The following is a 19,222-nucleotide window of genomic DNA, read 5'->3' as shown; positions in this document are numbered from 1 at the left end:
AGGAGAGAGGGCTTACCTGAAGAACTCTATGAAGGAGAAGCCGTAGCCGTGCTGTTCAGCTATTCCTGCACACACAACGTTGGCTGATGCTCCTATCAACGTGCCGTTTCCTAAAGAGACACAAACAACATTAAAGAACAGTTCTAATACAACTCTGGTCTAAGCTGTTTTCTGTGACACACAGAAGACTGGGCACAATTACAAAGGACAAGTATTCAACATTTATCTCTGTCAGCAATTGTTATATAAGTAAGAATGATCAATTTTCAGTCTCTCAGATTTTTTACGGCTCAATCTAGAATAAAGTTTTACTATTTTTAATCAGAGTAGGCAACATTTTGACAGTCGGGGCTCGTATCCATCCTGCGTTCGATACTGCTCACATCTCAAAGAGGTGTCAGTGTGGGTGATGGAGCCGGGCCGATCGATGTGGGCCTGTCACAGTGCAGTTGATTAAACTGAAACACTATGACAGCTCTCTTACTCTCCCGCTCTTTGTGTCCTTCCCACCCAAACAGAGCCGCACAGCGCTGAAGGGCCGGCTGACGGGCTGTGCTAGAGCCTGAACGGGAGCAGCCTCGAGGGTCTCGGGCTCCTCTAACAAAAAGCACAGCCCGACCTCCCCGGAGAGCGACACAGCTGCACAAAGTGCGGCTGTCACCTAGAGCATCAGATGTCTCCTTCTGAGAGGCCATCAATAAAGATCCACACCTCTCACACAGGGATCATCCATAACGTCCCGAGTGACTGTAAGGAACACTGAGAGGTGTTTTTAACGCCAAAGCAAACAGTCTCATAGACTATTTTTACACTTTAGTTTTTTATTGATGACAAGAAGAGGATGAAAATAAAACTTTACCTCCAAGACAGGCTCCCATGGCCAAGGCAAAGATGAGAGGTTTTACTGGCAGGTTCACGTCTGCATCCTGGCTCAGGTTGATGAGAACTGGGATCTGTCAATACACAGATAGATTTTTTAAATTATACACCGCTTCCAACATCTTCTGGCTCTTTGTTCCCATGCAATGCTTTTTCAAAATATTTCTAATAAGAAATGAAAACATGCAGTTGAGTTTGTTGTGTAAAACTTAGAACAGTGCGTTCTCTCAAACTATCTAATATAAGCAACCTCTAAACACATACAGACATGCATAAAGGCTCAATCTATGACATATGTATGCTACACATGCAACATAAAGAAGATGAGCCTGATAGGACCCCAGGCCGATAGCTGACAGAGTTTCCTGGAGATTGTTGGACTCTGCCCTGAAGACTCGACTAAAGCTCCTGCGTCTCCTCTGAATATAAATCTACAAATGAAACATTTAAGCCTCCATGTGCAGTGAGGTGGAGTATATGTCCATTGATTCCTGCTGGTGTAGCCAGACGTTGCTTGACTGAATTATTGATGTGAATATCACTTTCACAAACCATACTAACTGAGCATGCATACACTGTACATTGTCTTTTATCACCCAATAGGTCTTCTGCTGCTTGAGAGATAAACCCTAACGTAGTACTGAAAGGAACTAAAAAAAACACAGCATCTTGATGATGAAATGTTTTGCACTTGGATACAATGTGTGTGCTTAGAGTTTGGAGGAAAACATCGAGAGACATAGAGAGACACACACCCTTATACACTTTCTTGCACAGAGTTACAGTAGATGCTACAAGCTGAACCTGGTTAATTTTGCTCAGTAGAAAAGGGTGAAAAAAGCAAAGAGTGTTTTGTTTAATACTAGAGAACTAAATGAATGTTGGCTTCTGGAAAAAGCTGACACTGAACTCCTAAAGGAAGGTCTTTATCATGAATCCTCTTCAGTCATCCTGTTTCCCAAACCTGTACCTGGACTTTCTTGCGGCTCCCTGTTTCTGTTGGATTTTTGGTTTTACCTGTCAGTTGGATATTTTAGTTTGATTTGTACCTGGACTGTTTCACAGTAAGCTTCTGTTTGTGGCCTTTTTGTCTTTTTGTTAATTAACTTTTAGTTTTGTCTGCACCTTGGGTCCTCTCCCTTTTTGTTCAAGTCCAAACCATGACAGATCAACAGTCAATCACAGGGCTGACACAGAGACAGACAACCTTTATTATATAGATATATATTTCAAATCAGTCAAATGTGTGTGTGTGGTTGTTATAGTTTCATCAGCTGTGAGGACACACACACACCATATTTACTCAAACAGGCTCTAAATATGAAGAGGTGTGTTTAGATTTGGTTCAAAGCACCACTTAGAGTTGCTATGCATCATGTTTCCTCAGAAACACTCCAATAAAGATGTAACAGGTATATTTTGACATTGTTATATTAAGTTAACAAAGAGGCCTTCAGAGAATAGCTTTGTTTTCTCTTCCTGTGTTTAAAAGCTTTTGTAACAAACACATTCGGCTGAAAGTGGACGGTTCACATGGCCTCATATTAAACCATAACACCGGTATTCCCCAACAGCAATACAGCCCTGCTCTCCTACACTAAACTGACTGTTTATGGATCCATGTGAATACAGCATTGGCCGGCTCTGTCCAAAGGAAACTCACTCATCTGCTTCAATATTTGTGCAGTTTCAATACCCCAAAATGTAACATGTTAATAAGGAGCTTATAGGACCTGGTAGCCATTTTTACCTTCTGACGGAGCGTGACTATTCTTCCCGTCCTGCTAATCGAAGCTAACTGCTGCTAGCAAGAAAGCAAACAAGTGTTTTCACTATAATATGTCAAAATATTCCTTTTAAACTGCTTTAAAATGTTTTCATTCACAAACTCATTCCTCAGGTCTGAATGTGGAAACAGAACTCTCCCCAGCTTCAGTCCATTATGTCACTCAGGCTTTGCCTTCTTATCAGCTGTGCACTGAACTGAAAATTGATGCAGGTAGAACAACACTTTTTAAAGCTCTATATTAAAAAATCTGGGAGTATAATTCCAGCATGCAACATCTCATTCTGTCAGAGGGATAACATCTTTTCCTTTTCTCACTGTCATTTTAATTGAGCACACCGCCGCGGCTCTGAAACATTGATCTCTTAATACAATCTATTAATTTTCAGCAAAACAGACAGCTGACAGCAGAAGTGGTGAGGTGGCTGATACTTGTGACAGAGTGAAGCTGAATAATTCATGAGTGTCTGAGAGACTCTTTCTGTATCCTCTGATATATTTTAAGATAGTTCCTGTATGGAAAGTTAGAAGCAGTAACATTTTGAAGGTACACTCACTATCTAACTTTAGGCAAGTAGAATTTATTCATTCCTCGAATGTAGGATCACTGGCGAAATGGATATAACACTGTTTTCTCTGCTTATATCACATGTCAGACAATGTAGACATAACACTATATTAAACTAAAGAATTATGATATTGTTCACTACATAAATACAGTAGACAATATGCGTGGGGGAGGAGAAGTAATACAGGTACACAGCAGTTGTTTAAAAAGAAAAGGCCCATTTGATTTGATGTGTTTTTAAAAAATGGCCATCACTAATAAACAAAAGTCAGATATAAAAGTACACAGAAGGTTTTTTGTTGTCTTCTGCACTGTTTTGTTAGAAATAATTAAATAAATGTTTCTTGGTATTAATTTTATTTGACATCAAATTTTTTGTGTAATCATCTTAAGACCATAAAATAAAATTGAATGTTTTCAGGCGCTAGTTTCAAGCCCTCTTCATTAGAACATGATGTTCTTTTTGTGAATTACGGCCCCATTTGAAACAAAGTGCACAATAAAGCAGAGCATGCTTTAGAGTGCGGCTACCTGAAAAGATCTCTCGTTCAGCTTTGTTGTACAAAAAGTCTCCAACGAGTCAGCTCGAACATTTTCCAGTGAGTACGTTTTGTTCAAAGCCTTTTTATGCTCGTCAGAAAGAGCAATTAGTGACTCCTGGCTCTTCAAAAAGCGAAATGGTCAAAGTCAAAATGTCAGACTCAAGGCTTCCACACGGTCGCCCCCACACCCTCTGGTGAATGCACCGAGGCTACGTCCACTTCTAATAGACAGTCTGTGCAGAAACCAATCTTAAGTCCGATGATTTGGGACATAACTACCTCATATATGAATGTGACTTGTTTGAACTGAGTGTGTGATTTCACAGAGATATACTGGAGAATTAAATTAAAGCATCACACTAAAGCCTCTTACCATGGTGGCAGTGAAGGGAATGTTGTCGATGAGAGACGAGGCCAGAGCCGAGACCCACATCACCAAGATAATGGCTATAGCCAAGCGCTGGTCTTCTGGCACCGCCTGAGAGGGGAGATAATAAGAGTGACTGATAACTCTTGCATTCATTGCCACTCAGAGCCACTCGCCCACCCCCTCCCCCGTCACTGATTTACATCAAACACACCAATTATGTTCTTTTTCTGACACTGAACCTCTCGTCAGGGAGCCGAGGCTGAGTGGATGAAGTTTGGATGTGCGACACGACCACAGGTGGTGGTGTTATCTCTGCTGTACACACAAAGTGAGGCCAATTCTCCACGTGTGACAAGCATGATGTTCTCTGAACCCTCTTGATAGCCTTCTCTTCGGTACGCCTGGCCCGGTTAAAGGAGGCAATATCCCCCCCCCTTCCACCTGTCCTTTACTTTTATCAGGAGAGGGAGGCCCGGCAATTGTACCCACATGTTGTCCATTGTGTGAGAAGGCTGAGCAGGTCACAACCCATGAATAACACACAACCTGTCATGTGTGATTATAAGACTTACAGAGGCCTGCGGTCTAAACACGAGCTGACGTACCCATTACTGCTGCAATTCTCTACAGAGACACACCTCGCCTGCATGAAGCCCACAGGCTACAATATGGCTGAAAATTACCTCCGACCCTTCTTCGACTGCTGACAGGTATCAGATGTAAACAAAGTAATTGGATTCAGAGAGGCGCAGAACAAAAGGATCAATATGCATGAAATGCAATATCATTTCACCTGTGCCCAATTATCAATTAAGCCAGTTGCATGGAGCCCTGAGAGACGAATGTTCAGGTTGAGAATCAGAAGGGAAAACTCACTTTTATAAGCAGAGCTGTCTGTTCTCCAATATAGTCGATGAGCTGCAGCTGGGCTAAAGCCTGAAAATGAAGAGGAGAAGATTAACATGGAAAAATATCTGAGAATTAGTTACAGGTGGGAGCGAACCAGGAACGAAAAGCTATGTGGCTTTTATTAAGAGGCCAAGAAGTGAACAGAGACAAATGATTCTAGTTAACGTTATTGATGCCGAGAACAAACAATACATTCACATACTGGTGGACGTTTGGTACGTGGACTACTTCCTGACACATCTTTAAATGCATTTAAAATATAGATATCCTCGGGCTGGTGTCTGTTCTGCCATCAGGAGCGATTTCAATCTTTTATTCAAAATGAAGTGATTACTAAAAGCTTCATTATATCATTTTTTACTGTTTTATTGTTCAGTTTTGCTTCTTGCAGAACACTTTGAACTGAGCCACAGACCACAGCGAGGTAAAGACTCAGTGTCCCTTCGGGAGGAATAAAGTTGTCTGAATCTGAGTTACTGTGGTCTGCTTTGCTGCTTTGGGATCCTACCACCTCATTTTTCTCCTTATCTTCAAGGGATTTATTTTCTAAAAACAGATGTATCAGGATATATCCATCTATACAAAGCATTCAGTACCACAAACTTATCAATATGATTGTCATCCAGGCAGCTGTTACAGACACAACAATGATGAAAATGAAGATGATGTGCAAAGTTTAATTAATAATAATAAATATATTAATTAAAAAATACCAGGTGTGTGAATGATATAGTAAACTGATGTTAAGACTAAAATATGACATTCTATTTTTAAATTTTAAAGAGTATTTTTTGGGGCTTTTTTTTACCTTTATGTATTTATTTATGGCCAGTGAACACAGTGTAGTGTTAGACACAAAGGGTGGGGATAACACGCAGCAAGGGGTCGAGGGTGGGGGTTGAACCCAGGGCTGCTGCATTGAGGACTGTAGCCTCTGCATATGGGCCTCCAATTTAACCGCTGAGCTGAAACCAGGCCCCATAATGTTTTATCAAAACAAGTATAAAATTCTTAAATTTGACGTAAAGATATAATCTCGAAGACTTTCATTTAAATAAATATCTGTTAAGTCTCTATCTATCGCCGAATGAGGTAACACAACAGTTACAACTGGAGCCAACCGTGAACGTCACACAGGCAGCACTGTCTGGATATCTGGGAAGTGTGCTCCCGCAATTACCGTTTATCGCCATAGGTGACGCCAAAGAGAACGGAACTAATATCTTCGAGATTATAACTTTAATCAAACATGGACAAATCTAAAATAAAATGAAAGCTGACAGAAAACAGCAACATTGTAGTTGCTGCTCGTTGCCTTAATCTCCTGTAACTGCAAAGCAAAGCAGAGTGCAGTAACTACATTATATTTATTTATCTACATACATACATACATCAATACATGCAATATCAGTAACATACCTATAACTCATTCTTAACATTTTCTCCGTGTTCACTGCTGTGTTCACATCAAAGACTCGGAGAGGGAAACAATGAAGCAGTTATTGTGCTGATACTACATTTCATTCCTCCTTTCACTGGGGGCTGATGGGTAAAAGTAATACTGTAGAAAGAGTAATAAATACTCTTGACTGAATTTCTGTCACTGGTGAGTGTATTTCCAATGATCCTGTTTCATTCAGTATCTTGTAAAGATGTCTGTCTGAAGGGAGCCCAGCTAAACCTGCTCTCACTGCAGTTCTGGCTCTCTTTTTATTTGTAATAATTACCTCCTGCCACAAGTGGACACTCTATACAAGAGCTGTTGTTTGGCATCTGTTTTTTGATGACACTTTTTCTGTCAGTACAAAATCTCCTAGTAAACGTAAAAAGAAATGGGCTGAAATACCTCCATCAAAACAAAGAGGCCGGCAAAGAACAGTAACGTTGACCACTCCACCCGGTGCAGGATGATCTCAAAATCCTGAATGTCGGCCAGAACCAGAAGCCACAGTGCACCCAGGATAGCAATCCAACCTGAGAGAGAAGAAGAAACACCACCTGACATCTCACTTTACAGATCTAAAACACTCATAAAACAATGTTTAATGGTCTTATTCAGCAGATACTGAGCTCATACAGTTATAACAAAAGGAGATACATCACATGCGACACAAGGGGCTACTTAACAGACTTTTTAAATCGTAAAAAATGTTCCATCTGTTCCTTTTGTTCAGATTTGTCTTTAATCAAAACCCTGAAATAGAACCACAACCTTATCAAATGTTGCAGATGTCTCTGCTGCAACGATCTGCTGAGGAGTGAACGCATGCCCTCATCTAATTAACAGATCACAAGAAGCGGCTTGTTGGAAACAATGAATTAAGTATTTGGTCTGATGGAGCATTTATTATCACAAAAATGTCACTTCAACATAACATTTCAGTCTGGAGGACAGAAGTTGGCTCCGACCTGGTCATATTTACAATTAGAGTGTTTTTGAAAGAGGGACGAGTGTGCATCCACTTGGAGAGGATTTGATTAAACAGGTGAGCAGCAGTAATTGTCTTGGCTGACTGATGGAAATTATGCAGAAAGAAAAGCAGCAGAGGGACACAAAAGAGGAGAGTGACAGAGAGAAAATTAGAGTCGAGACTGGGAGAGAGACTGTTAACGTGTTTAAATGTTCACTGCCTGCCAAAGTGTTTGTGTTCGCCTCGGCCTGAGCTGCGTTGGAAGTATGTATATTTCTTTTTATCAAGTGCTATATTAACTTTAATATGTAAAGATGAAATGTTACTGGAAATCTGAGCGATGGGAGAGAGCAAAGTTAGCATTGGAGAAATGATGGTGAAGTGAACATGGCTGGATAAGGGCCTGTGTCCACTGAGGGCGTTTTTGGCGCTGGCAGAACCTATTTTCTACACAAAACCAAAACAGGTTTTAAGCGCTCAGCTTCCTCAGCAGAAAAAACTCCCTCGATGTCACCTGCTTTTTGTCGCTGCACTCTCAGTTGAAAACAGTTCAACACCGCCGCGCTCGTCAATGTTACTTCTCCCTCACTGACCAATCAAAATCAAGAAGGGACAGGACGGGAGGAGAAGCTAATCCTTGATGCCAGGACACGATTCCTTTACCTTGTTTTTATGTTTTCTTTATTAAATTTGAATAAAAGTGATTATGAAGCACACAGAGCAATTTAAAACAGACTTAACGGCCACTACCGAGGGAAGCGGAAGTGCGGCCAGACATCTTTCGTAACCTAGCAACAGTAAGCACCGGTGAGAAGTGCTCTGAAATTGAGTTCATGGCCGATAACAGTGCAAAAAACATTCAGAGTTTACTTTACTACCCAGAGTGCTATAGTGTGACAACAGTCACGTTTCCATTCAATCATTCATTCCAAACTTTTAGCAAGCTTTTGAAATGTCACAAAAAATATATACGTGAAATAGGCTTTTTCCTTCAACTGATTTGTTGTGAATAAATGTGGCTCTTTGCGAGGGGGGTTAGAGGCTACGCTTTAGGCACGGCTGTCATCATCTGTTAAAAGGGTTGAAGATGTAGAAAATGTCTGCAAATGGATGCAAACCAGAAACAAAGCAATCTCCTGGTGAGTAAAGGAGCGACGTCCTCAGGAATGTGTTTCGTGAGATATGTCAGATTTTATTCGGCAAAGACATTTTGATGTCACGTTTATCACAGAAATGTTTCTTAGACAAAGGCACAAACCCCCTCAAGTGAGCGTAACATTAGTGTGAATGGGTTTATTTTAAAGTTCTAACACTATAACAGTACAGGTGAAACAGGTGCCATGTTTCTGCTTTATAAAGTGTTGTCACCTCCAACAGTGGTTCTCATTTTATTCTTACCGGGAGCATCTCTTCTTTTGTTTTCCTTTTTTGATTCACCTTTTGCCACAAGCAAAGCATTCAGCTACACTAATTAACAGGTCTGACATAGTTATACTTTTTACACACATGTTCAAAGGGCTGTGACTGTATTTGACAACATAGGAATCAGAACAGCTTTCCTGTGAACTGTATTTCCATAAGAAGTCAAAGTGTCAAAAAATGTAAATAAATACTAATTTCAAACGTCCCTTTAGTATTAAGTTATTAACTTAGATTGCTAAAACATGAAGATAACCTATCACCATGGCAACATTCTATGATTCTTTCAAGCAACAGCTAAAATGACGTTTGTTTTCCTCGCTGCACTGACATTTCCTGAGCCTGCATCCTGAACAAGCAGCAGATAAAAAAACTAAAGAGCTCTCCAATTAAAAGGAGCTTTTAGTGAGTCTGAGCAGTTAATGAAAAACTCATTTATCACACGCAAGACAACCGAGAGTGACACAGGAAATGTGCTGCGAACAACGTCTCACTGTAGTTTTCTATAAGGAACACAGAAATGTTCTGTGATTCAAGGCCAAAAGATGAAGAGATTTGTGCTCTGGCTCCAGTATCTTGTACACTTGTAAGCGCAGAGATAAGATACTGCGGTGTTTCAGGCGTCCGTTAGCCTTGAGAAGAATTTAAATGTTGGAATTTAATGAAAGTGAAAGTGTCTAAAGCTTAATGAGTTTCCATTCAAACACCAATCTGTGAAATAGTAAGTAATATCTGTGAAACTCCTCAGTGTTTAAATGTTTAATAATTTATAACCTACATTTCCTACTTTAAAATCAGTAGCTTTTTTGCTCTGATTGCTCTCCTGGTTTTTGCTTTGGGATCAATAAAGTTTCATCCACACCTCAGATGTAACTCACCTAAGTACAAACATTAGAGGGATCAAATGACCAGGCAATAATCAGACTGAAATTAAATCTTACTGTGCAGAGTTAATGCAGTTTTAATGAGGCTTAATTCATAAAACACGAGTGAATGAATGGACTCCGCTGGCTGCAGTAGTCAGCCCTGGCTCTGACCTGCATGCATTAATGAGAGCCATGTTTGGACAGGCGCCTATCCCTCCACAGGGACAGAAAACATGCTGCTGCGGGGTCATTCCCATTTAATAAATGTCACACAGAGGTAACCTGAGCAGCGGCTGTAATTAACTGAGCATGTTTGTTGGCTGAGTGGCCTCGGCAGCTCGGGGAGAGATGACAGGGAGGGTATGAAGACGGCCATCTTCATTTAGGGACAGTGTTAGCGTTAATGAGAGGCTGTTCAGGTCATCCACCAACAATCAGAGGAGGCATCACAGTCAGGAGAGCCAGGTTGACAGGATATAACCCTCAACCTGATCCACATGACGACACTTGTTTTTATTTGTATTTAATGATGTTATTATGGTTTAGTATCATTTCTGTATGTAAACATTTAGAATATGAAGTGTAAGGATCTTAAACTGGGTATTTATGTTTCCGGTGACGTATGTTTTGCTTTGATAACTTGCTGCTGTGACACCACAATTACCAAGGTCTCTCTCTCTCTCTCTCTCTCTCTCTCTCTCTCTCTCTCTACAGTATCTATCCATCTACCTCTCTCTCTCTACCCGTCTCTCTATCTACCTATTTCTCTACCTATCTACCTACAGTATCCATCATCTACCTCTCTCCACCTCTCTCTCTCTCTACCCGTCTCTCTCTCTATCTACCTCTCTCTCTATCTATCTACCTACAGTATCTATCCATCTACATCTCTCTCTCTACCCGTCTCTCTATCTACCTATCTCTCTACCTACAGTATCCATCATCTACCTCTCTCTACCTCTCTCTCTCTCTCTACACCTACCTACCTACAGTATCTATCCATCTACCCCTCTCTCTCTACCTCTCTCTCTCTCTCTCTCCCTACCTATCTACCTACAGTATCTATCCATCTACCCCTCTCTCTCTACCTCTCTCTCTCTCTCTCTCTCTCTCTCTCCCTACCTATCTACCTACAGTATCTATCCATCTACCCCTCTCTCTCTACCTCTCTCTCTCTCTCTCTCTCTCTCTCCCTACCTATCTACCTACAGTATCTATCCATCTACCTCTCTCTCTCTACCTCTCTCTCTCTCTCTCTCCCTACCTACCTGCTATCTGTCTGTTTATGTACTGAAAGGTCAAAAATCTGCGTGCGCACTGATTTTATGCACACAAAAAGGGGTTCCCTCATGATTCACAATGCCAACACCACACGATGCTGCAGTTGAAATGACCACAACAACCTCCTTAGTCAACTGTATTGACTGATTCAAGACAAAAGACGGTGACTGTACAGACATTTATTTTAAATAAAAATCTTGGGATAATAACTTTAAGCAGATAAATGCTACAATGTTTATGAGCTTACTAACTTTGTCTGTCTGCCATTTTGTGCTTGGTGGGACGCATACAGTGGATTTTGCAGTTTTTTCACCAGATATGAAATGGGCCGTATGAGGGAAGTAAAGATTTAATTTAGCAGTGAAGGTGTTGACCAAAAAAACAAAACAATAACTGAGAGAAGCTAAAACGCTCAGTAGAACTGAAGGTTGATGGAGTTCTCATTGGATAAATATGGACCATTGGAATTTGGAGAGGTGAAAACTCCAGTTACACTTTTAACTTTTAAAACTTAATTATCCGACATGTTTCGCTGGTGGCTTTCTGGGCCCTCACAAGAGCACATGAGGCTGCAGGGAACATTCAAAAGAGCCGGGAGTGAAGCAGAATTCATGTCTAAAAAGGTAAACTCACCTCACCCGAACAGATCCAGTGTTCTCGCTGATGGTATTTTCTTTGTATTTGCACCTGTTTCTAAAGTTTCATTGTCTGTAGACAAACGCTGCTGGGTGATGCAGCTTGTGATTTTTCTAGGACAGGTCGTCTACACACACACTTCATAATACTAAAGAATACTGTAAAAGCTGCAGGCTTTCTAAAGTGAGCCATTGTTTACCCATTTGCCAAAAGAAAGTGACTTAACAGAGCCAATCTTCAGGATAGTAAAGCAGATAAACGCTACGATGTTTACCAGCGTCTCACTAACTTTGCCCGTCTCTGTCTGCCATTTGGTGCTCGGCAGGAAGCATGCAGTGGGCTTTTACAGTTTTTCAAAAACAAAACTGCATCTTGAGATTGAAGCAAGCAGTAAATTATGAGCCAGACGACCAGAGCAATAAACTGAAGATGCTAAAACACTGCCGAGCTCACTGAGGCACAGCACAGTCCAGCAAGAACGTGTGTGGGCTCTACACTCAACATTAAACAAATCCATTTCACACATTCTTGTTATAAAAATATTGATTATAGTGGCTTAACATATATATAAGGAAGTATTTAAAGTAAAACGTAGAAATTGCAGCCAGTGTTTAAAGCTTTACGGCTGTAGGATGGTTCCTGATTCTTCCTGGTGCTTTAACGACGAGTTATTGAATTCTGATCTTTTCCTCTGCTGCTGTGCAATCTAAGTTTCATTGCTGCCCATCTTTTCGCTTCAAGAGAGACTTTAAACCACACTGGCAGGTCAAACATTGTGGCAAAGCACACATTGTAGTTTCCCGGAACACTTCTGATGACAGAGGTTTGAAATATCAACGCATGAACAGATGTAATGGAGTCTAAATGCAGCTCTATGTAATTTGTTGGTTGCTTTTGCGAGTCAGCCCACTATTTGGGCTCATTTCAATGCAAGCACAGAGGAAGTTGTGCTTCATAATTACATGACAGAGCCTATAACCACACAGTGGGGCTGTAAAGCAGTGTAATAAGGAGACAGTGCTGCACTTACCGAGATCCAGATGAATGCTGGGAACGAAGGAGTTGACAAAGAACATGAAGATCACGACGCCAAGGACAGACACACACTTCACCAAGAGCACCTTGTCAGTTATTTTGTGCTGTGGAGGAGAAAAATATATATTCTTTTATCATACAACCCACCACATTTCTCTTAAGTGGAGTTTTTTCAAAGACTAGGCCAACTTCATTATTGTGATAACATCAATGCACCACAGTCGCATGAGTGAGGAGTCTGTCTGAGGTGAAGGATGAAAGCTTACCTTCTTTTTCAGCTCTTGAATGTTTTGTTCCCAGTTCTTATCCTCTTGAGAAATTTGTCTGTCAGAGACACAAAAACATTTTAATCAGGTTATTAATTTAATTTTGTAAGCAGGTACAGACTAGTCAGTCCCTTAAGAGTATCAAAATATATGTTGAATCATGCAAACTGTTGCCTTTAGCAGCTAACAAACGTTTTCAAGTGTTTCTTTAAACGTGTTTCTGGTACTTTTGTATTTCCCAGTGTTTGGAAACTGTATGGGCCATAACTGTTGTGATTATTTGGAAACCATGATGGACAATGGGCCAAAAAAAACAACTATTCTTGGATTTCTCATATTTTTTGCCTGAGCAGGATGACTACCAGTTTTTTTGTTTGTTAAGATATAAATGAAGATGTCTTAGATTTGTCAGTCCATGAGGAGACATATTTTGTCTAACTTTTATCTTCCTCTCCAATTGAAAAAGCTCGGCTGCATTTTGTTTTTCCGAGTGTTGAATTATCAAACCAGGAAGCTAACCCTTCAGTGTCCTACGCCGCACTTGCAGAACACAAATCAGAAAAACCTGATTTTGTAACAGGGAGTTGTTGAACATCCACCAAAGAATTTTCATAATATGTTAAGATGTCCAATGATTCTTCTGCGTGGTCTGAAATAATAATACCCCCAGTAAAGAATGATATCATGGAGGGAAGTAGAGACTTCAGAAATGAGTCAATCCTGGTGTACACTTTGTGTTCACTGTTCATTAGAGGAAAGGTGTGGTCCCTGCCCGTTGGGTTGAGCAGCCTTCACACGTCTATGAGCTCAAGAAATAACCAGACATTTACTGTCTGCATTGATTCAGAAGGTTGATTCCTTCATGGTTTTACTTACATAACTTTCAGAATTATTTGTCTCATTCACACAACATGTACAAATACCGTCTTTATCATCTGCTAAACTAAAGAACTAGTTCCTGTGAGATGTGATGAAACCATTCTTAACGATGACAGATGTATTGTGTGTTTTCTGTGCTTTTTTTTCACCTTTGGAAGGTTTTCATCATCTTGTGGAGCAGGTTCTCCAGGTTGAGGACTTTTTGCATCAGGAGACATTTCACAGCCGTCTCCTCTCGGCTGGCGGGGTTAATGCGCTGAGCCGTCTGCCTCCAAACCAGGATCTCATGCTTGAGTTCTGCAGGAAAAGGACAAACAGGGCAGGAGAGGAAGCCACCTGTTTAGTGCATGTTAAACACACAGTCAGTACAGTGATAATGCGCTCGAGCAGTATGTAGCGAAGGGGATTTTGTTGATAACAGCTCCGACAGCTGAGGCTCACAGAGAGGATATAAAGAGGTTTTCGATCAATATGCTGAGAGCTCCCATTGAGGGACTAATGCAACCAGGCGATGGGCGCATTGACCAGCTCAGGAACAGCCAATGCCGAAGCGAAGACGCAGCCTGAGGGAGCTGGACGCCTGTGTAGATATCAGTAGGTGCCATCCTTTTTCAGGAAGGTTGCTAGGTGACCTTAATTGGATCTAACTGGCACAGGGAAAAAACATTCCTGTAAGCGAATCTGCACAATTACCAGTCGTGGCGGGGGCTTTGGAGCTGATTTAGCCGCATGCACTCCGAGGTCGGCCAGGTTGGCGGGAGAAGCGGAAACTCCACGGGGTGGGATTTACAGATGGGCTATCAGGCCTGCATTGAGCGGCCGCAGCAGTGATCGGCAGCAGCTTCCCTCAATCTGCCCGGGGCTCTGTGTGACAACAGCTCTTTACAGGCGCTCTTCCCCACTCTCTGAATGGGAGCGGTGATGGCGACTGGGGAGCTTGGCGGTCTCTGTTTTAATGATGCCCTGCTGAGGTTCTCCCAGAGGGGGGGCACCGTAGTATTGTGGGTAAACACTGATAAGAGGTGACTGTGTTTCTGGGAGAATTGCAAACAATTCCACACAGATATTCCTGTTTTATTAGTTCGGCCATTATCTCCATCCCTGCTGTCTCAAAAGCAAAGCTCTTTCACAGCGGGTACATTTTAGGATGGAGGACAGTTAGCACCCAAACTAAACACACCCTGGGGTTTTTAATGTTATTAAAGGGTCTCACTCTGTCGCTGGTCAATATCTAGGCAGAGTTAAGTAGAGCCGAACCGATATGAGATTTTTGAAAGCAATATTTCCACCCATTTAAGAGGGGAATAAATTACCAGTTACCTTCTCTTTCTTGATTATGCTCTGATTTTACACTGATATGATGACACAAAGGTAATCAGGAGGCTGATTTGTTCAGCTGTGAAACTCTGCGACAAGTGCTGCAGACAGTACTGAGTAAACCACAGAGTCAGAGCTGGACAAACTATGTGATGTCACCATTTCTTAAGAACCAAAAGCATTCGGGCCTGTGTCCATTAGCAGCGCTTTTTGTATTTTGGCATTTCTCTATAATCACATTAGTTATTGTTGTTATACTGAGGCACTCGCTTTTTACCCAGACTGGGCCAGGGACTAGATGAGTTTAGTTAATTACACACACACTCACGTTAAGGATAAATCACTTTATTAGAGACACTAGGTACAGGGGTGCTGGTTCACTTGTTGTTTGCTTTGGTTAGTTAAAGTTATAACCTCAAAGATTTCAGTTTCGTTCTCTTTGGCGGCACCTATGGCGATAAACAGTAATTGCAGGAGCACACTTCCCAGATATCCAGACAGTGTTGCATGTGTGACGTCCACGGTTGGCTCCGGTTGTAACTCTTGATTTTCCTGGCTGACGGTCGCTTTCCTTTTCAGACTGTTTGCTTCATCTGAGCGTCGAGTTTGTTTCTTCTTCTTTGGATTTTCACTTCTTGTTGAAGTTGTATCTGTAGTCATCCATCTTTTCTTTGTTTGTTCAGCCATAGTAGATTACTGTTTACTCGCAGAGTCACTTGCAGAGACCTGAAAAGCAGCCGCTTAGCTCCGCCTACCCTATTTTTGCCTCACCTTTTGTTATTGCTATTTAACTGCTTTTGTTAATAAATAACTTTGTTTTACCTAGAAAACAAACTGGTTTTATGTTGCTTCCCTTTCCCCTCACAGGCTGGGCTGTACCAAGGCAACATACAATAGCACAATCACAATAACTGACGGGAGTCCTGTGCTGCTCGAAGAATAAGTACTTTTTATTTTTACTGATGACTAGTCAAAGCCTGCAGCTGAACATCAGAGTAAAGCGTTTTCTGAGTTGAGAAGTGTCTTGGAGTCTGGGTGAGTCATCAGACCCTTGAGGGAGCAGAGCTGCTGGAGGGGGCCAAAGGTGAAAGTTTTCTACCCTGTGAAACTATACTGAACTGGGCCTCAACATGAATTCTTTGATGAAACCAGTTTTTGCTTGCCTAAAAAAGCATTAACAGCTTATCTATCACATCATGACCGCTGTAATCTTTCCGTCTATTACGCCTTTATCCAGAAATGTTTAATGTGAGAGGACAGGGTCGTCTGATGAGAATGTGAATGCAATACAGAGAAAACGCCTGAGACACAGAGGGGAGAGTCTTCACTTCAGAGGGCAATATACATCATGTGTGGGAGTCAGAGGGCTCAGGTCCAGCGTGGAGTTAATTAAGTTTCTGTGAGGTCATTACATCTCCAGAGAAGGTGAGCAGCTGCACCGAGGCGTTGGTGTGTGCACAGGTGTTCTCATGAGATTTAAAGACTCCATGATGATAATCAAAAGCAATCAGAAATGATTTTTGATTGTGCTGCGTTCAGAGCAATCCTGCAATTTACATTGACAACTTGATAACTCCCCTGCACACCGGCGCCCTTCATCAAAACATCGTCTCTATGAAAAATGACTGCCACGAGTCTGAGAAAGATATTCACTCACCAACTATTTCAATGGACTCTTTGTTGTAGAGTTTCTTGTTCCAGTAGAGCATCCGCAGGAAGGGAAATGAGGTGAGAAGGACGAGGCAGATCCCGAGGAACATGTAGCCTGTGAAACTGGCAAAGTCAATCCCCTGTAAGACAAAGAACAATCATGTGTCAGACAACAAAGACTTCTGAGCATGCCCAGACATCAGTTCTGGTGAGACAGAAAAAAAAAAACATTCACAGTGATTATCTGTTCAGCACTGACACAAAGTGATTTGGTCTCTATGAAGGCTCCGACTCGAAATAAAGTTTAAGCTTTACTGCTCACTGTCTGAGACAAAAGTCCTGTTCCCACCTGAGGCCGCTGGAACTCTTAGTACCACTTTGCAAAGAACCAAAAGGGTTCCCTCAGCACGTTGTTGTCTGCCTTTCCACCAGTGAAGATTTAGTTGATAGTTTGTGGATGGGTGAAAAGAAGTGGCTGTTTTTATACGTCATTTTTGCGCACGACAACAAGTTGTAAAGGAACAATTTCATTGATGGAGTTCTTTGCAGCAGAAATGCTCAGTACTGTCAGTACTGATTCGCAGCTGCAGATTTTATCTTTTTTAATTTTGTTTTGGGGTTTTTCGGCCTTTATTGTATAAGATAAGCGAGGAGAGACAGGAAGTGTGGGGAGTAGAGAGTGGGGGATGACATGCACCAAATGATCAGCAGACCGGGAACCTGCGTTCAGTGACTTTAGCCTCTACATGGGGCGCCTGCTCTACCAACTGAGCTAAGCCAGCGTCACGCAGCTGCACATTTTTAAAGTGGTGGTTGAAATAAATGCTGCAAATACTCAACTACTAAAAATGTTCTTCGGCGCACGTTCAACCCCAGTTGCAGTTCTGTGGACTTTTTCAGGCACACTTCCCCCACGAGCAGGGACTGTTTAGAAGTAACATAATGTTCCAGCAACTTACCGGTAGTTTTGACATTTCTGAAGTGATGGTTGAAGTGGGTTGTTTGAACTTGCAAACACTGAGTATATTATTATTCTCCTGTTAAGAGAAGTCGGAGTTCTGAGACAGAAGCTAAACTTGGAAAGGGTTGAAGAATATCAGAGCTATCTAAAAAAGCATACATTAAAGTGATAATCTCGGAGATCTCAGTTTCGTTCTCTTTGGCGGCACCTATGGAGATAAACGGTAAGCACACTTCCCTGATAGCCAGACAGTGCTGCATGTGTGACGTCCACGGTTGGCTCCGGTTGTAACTCTTGATTTTCCTGGCTGACGGACGCTTTCCTTGTTTGCCTTCATCTGGGCATTGAATTTGTTTCCTGTCTTTGGATTTTCACTTATTGTTGAAGTTGTATCTGTAGTCATCCATCTTTTCTTTGTTTGTTCAGTTGAGTTGTTTACTCGCAACACTTGCAGAGAGCGGAAAAGCAGCCGCTTAGTTCCGCCCACCCTCTCTGGCAGACCAATCACTGCTGGCTGATGGAAAACGCGTCACTAACTGGGCGCCGCTTGTGATTCTTCCACAAAAGTCTACAAACTATACTTGGAATATTTTAACCTTGCAGTGCAACCACGCTTTCATATGGCACTACTTCTGTATTCATATGCATGCTGTGTACTTTATCAGATACGTGTTTAGGTCAGAGAGTTCTGTTGGGAGCTAACACTGAAACAAATAAACTCTGCCTTTAATCTGGACCCTGAACTCTGTGGTCCTGTTGCAATGGGAACGTTCTTGTGGTGGAAAGCAGCTCAATAAAAACTGTGGTAGCACATGTAACCACGAATCTAACATATCACTTTAATACAAAACATTCTAATAATCCCGGGTGTTAAGATGGATACAGTGGCTTTATATTAAGTGGCTTTACAAGGTATAAAAATGTATATTAGAAGACAGCCTTAGGGAAAAACACAACATAAGAAGATAATTGCATTCTCAAGCTTACATGTCCACAGAGCTGTAGCTTGGCATGGATCACATCGTTCTTCCTGCATGAGTAAAAGACAGCAGCCCCGGGCTGAGGCTGTCCTCATAATGGAGAGCTAATCTTTCCCAGACAACACGCTTTTATCAGATACGTCTTTGCAGATGTGTCCTTGTATGAAATTATAATGAGTTCAAGTTCAACTGCATTGTCATGTGTATAAGAAACACAATGAAATTCCTGCACTCTGAGTCTCTCTGCCAGCATTCAATAAATACAACACATGATAACACACAACGTGAGTGCTCGTGCGTGCATCAGCTGTTCAGCAACCTGATGGTCTTTGAAAGGAGCCTCTAAATAAAGTCTTTACTATATAATGTCTGACTTTGTCCTATCAGTGCTAAACACTGTCTTTCCTCCTTATATTTCCACATGGTAGAATAGAATAATAATAAAACTGGTTAACAGTGACCTCTAC

General features: G+C 41.6%; 1 protein-coding gene across 1 annotated transcript in view; it reads right to left on the bottom strand.

Moving 5' to 3' along the window:
• Window positions 1–19,222, bottom strand: part of oca2 (oculocutaneous albinism II) — a 66,851-nt gene that overhangs the window by 17,334 nt on the left and 30,295 nt on the right. The window contains exons 14-22 of the mRNA XM_069680362.1: window positions 16,822–16,954; window positions 13,997–14,144; window positions 12,969–13,026; window positions 12,698–12,806; window positions 6,901–7,028; window positions 5,022–5,081; window positions 4,149–4,253; window positions 860–953; window positions 17–110 (exon numbers count right to left, since the gene is read on the bottom strand). Of these exons, the coding sequence (XP_069536463.1) occupies window positions 17–110; window positions 860–953; window positions 4,149–4,253; window positions 5,022–5,081; window positions 6,901–7,028; window positions 12,698–12,806; window positions 12,969–13,026; window positions 13,997–14,144; window positions 16,822–16,954 (929 nt within the window). The remainder of the gene's footprint in view (window positions 1–16; window positions 111–859; window positions 954–4,148; window positions 4,254–5,021; window positions 5,082–6,900; window positions 7,029–12,697; window positions 12,807–12,968; window positions 13,027–13,996; window positions 14,145–16,821; window positions 16,955–19,222) is intronic.

Source organism: Semicossyphus pulcher, unplaced genomic scaffold, assembly GCF_022749685.1.
Source record: "Semicossyphus pulcher isolate SPU_LCO1_2020_fin unplaced genomic scaffold, fSemPul1.0.p SCAF_4, whole genome shotgun sequence".
Lineage (NCBI taxonomy): Eukaryota > Metazoa > Chordata > Actinopteri > Labriformes > Labridae > Semicossyphus > Semicossyphus pulcher.
The sequence above is the reverse complement of the archived record's forward strand: the minus strand, read 5'-3'. Positions and strand labels throughout refer to the sequence as shown.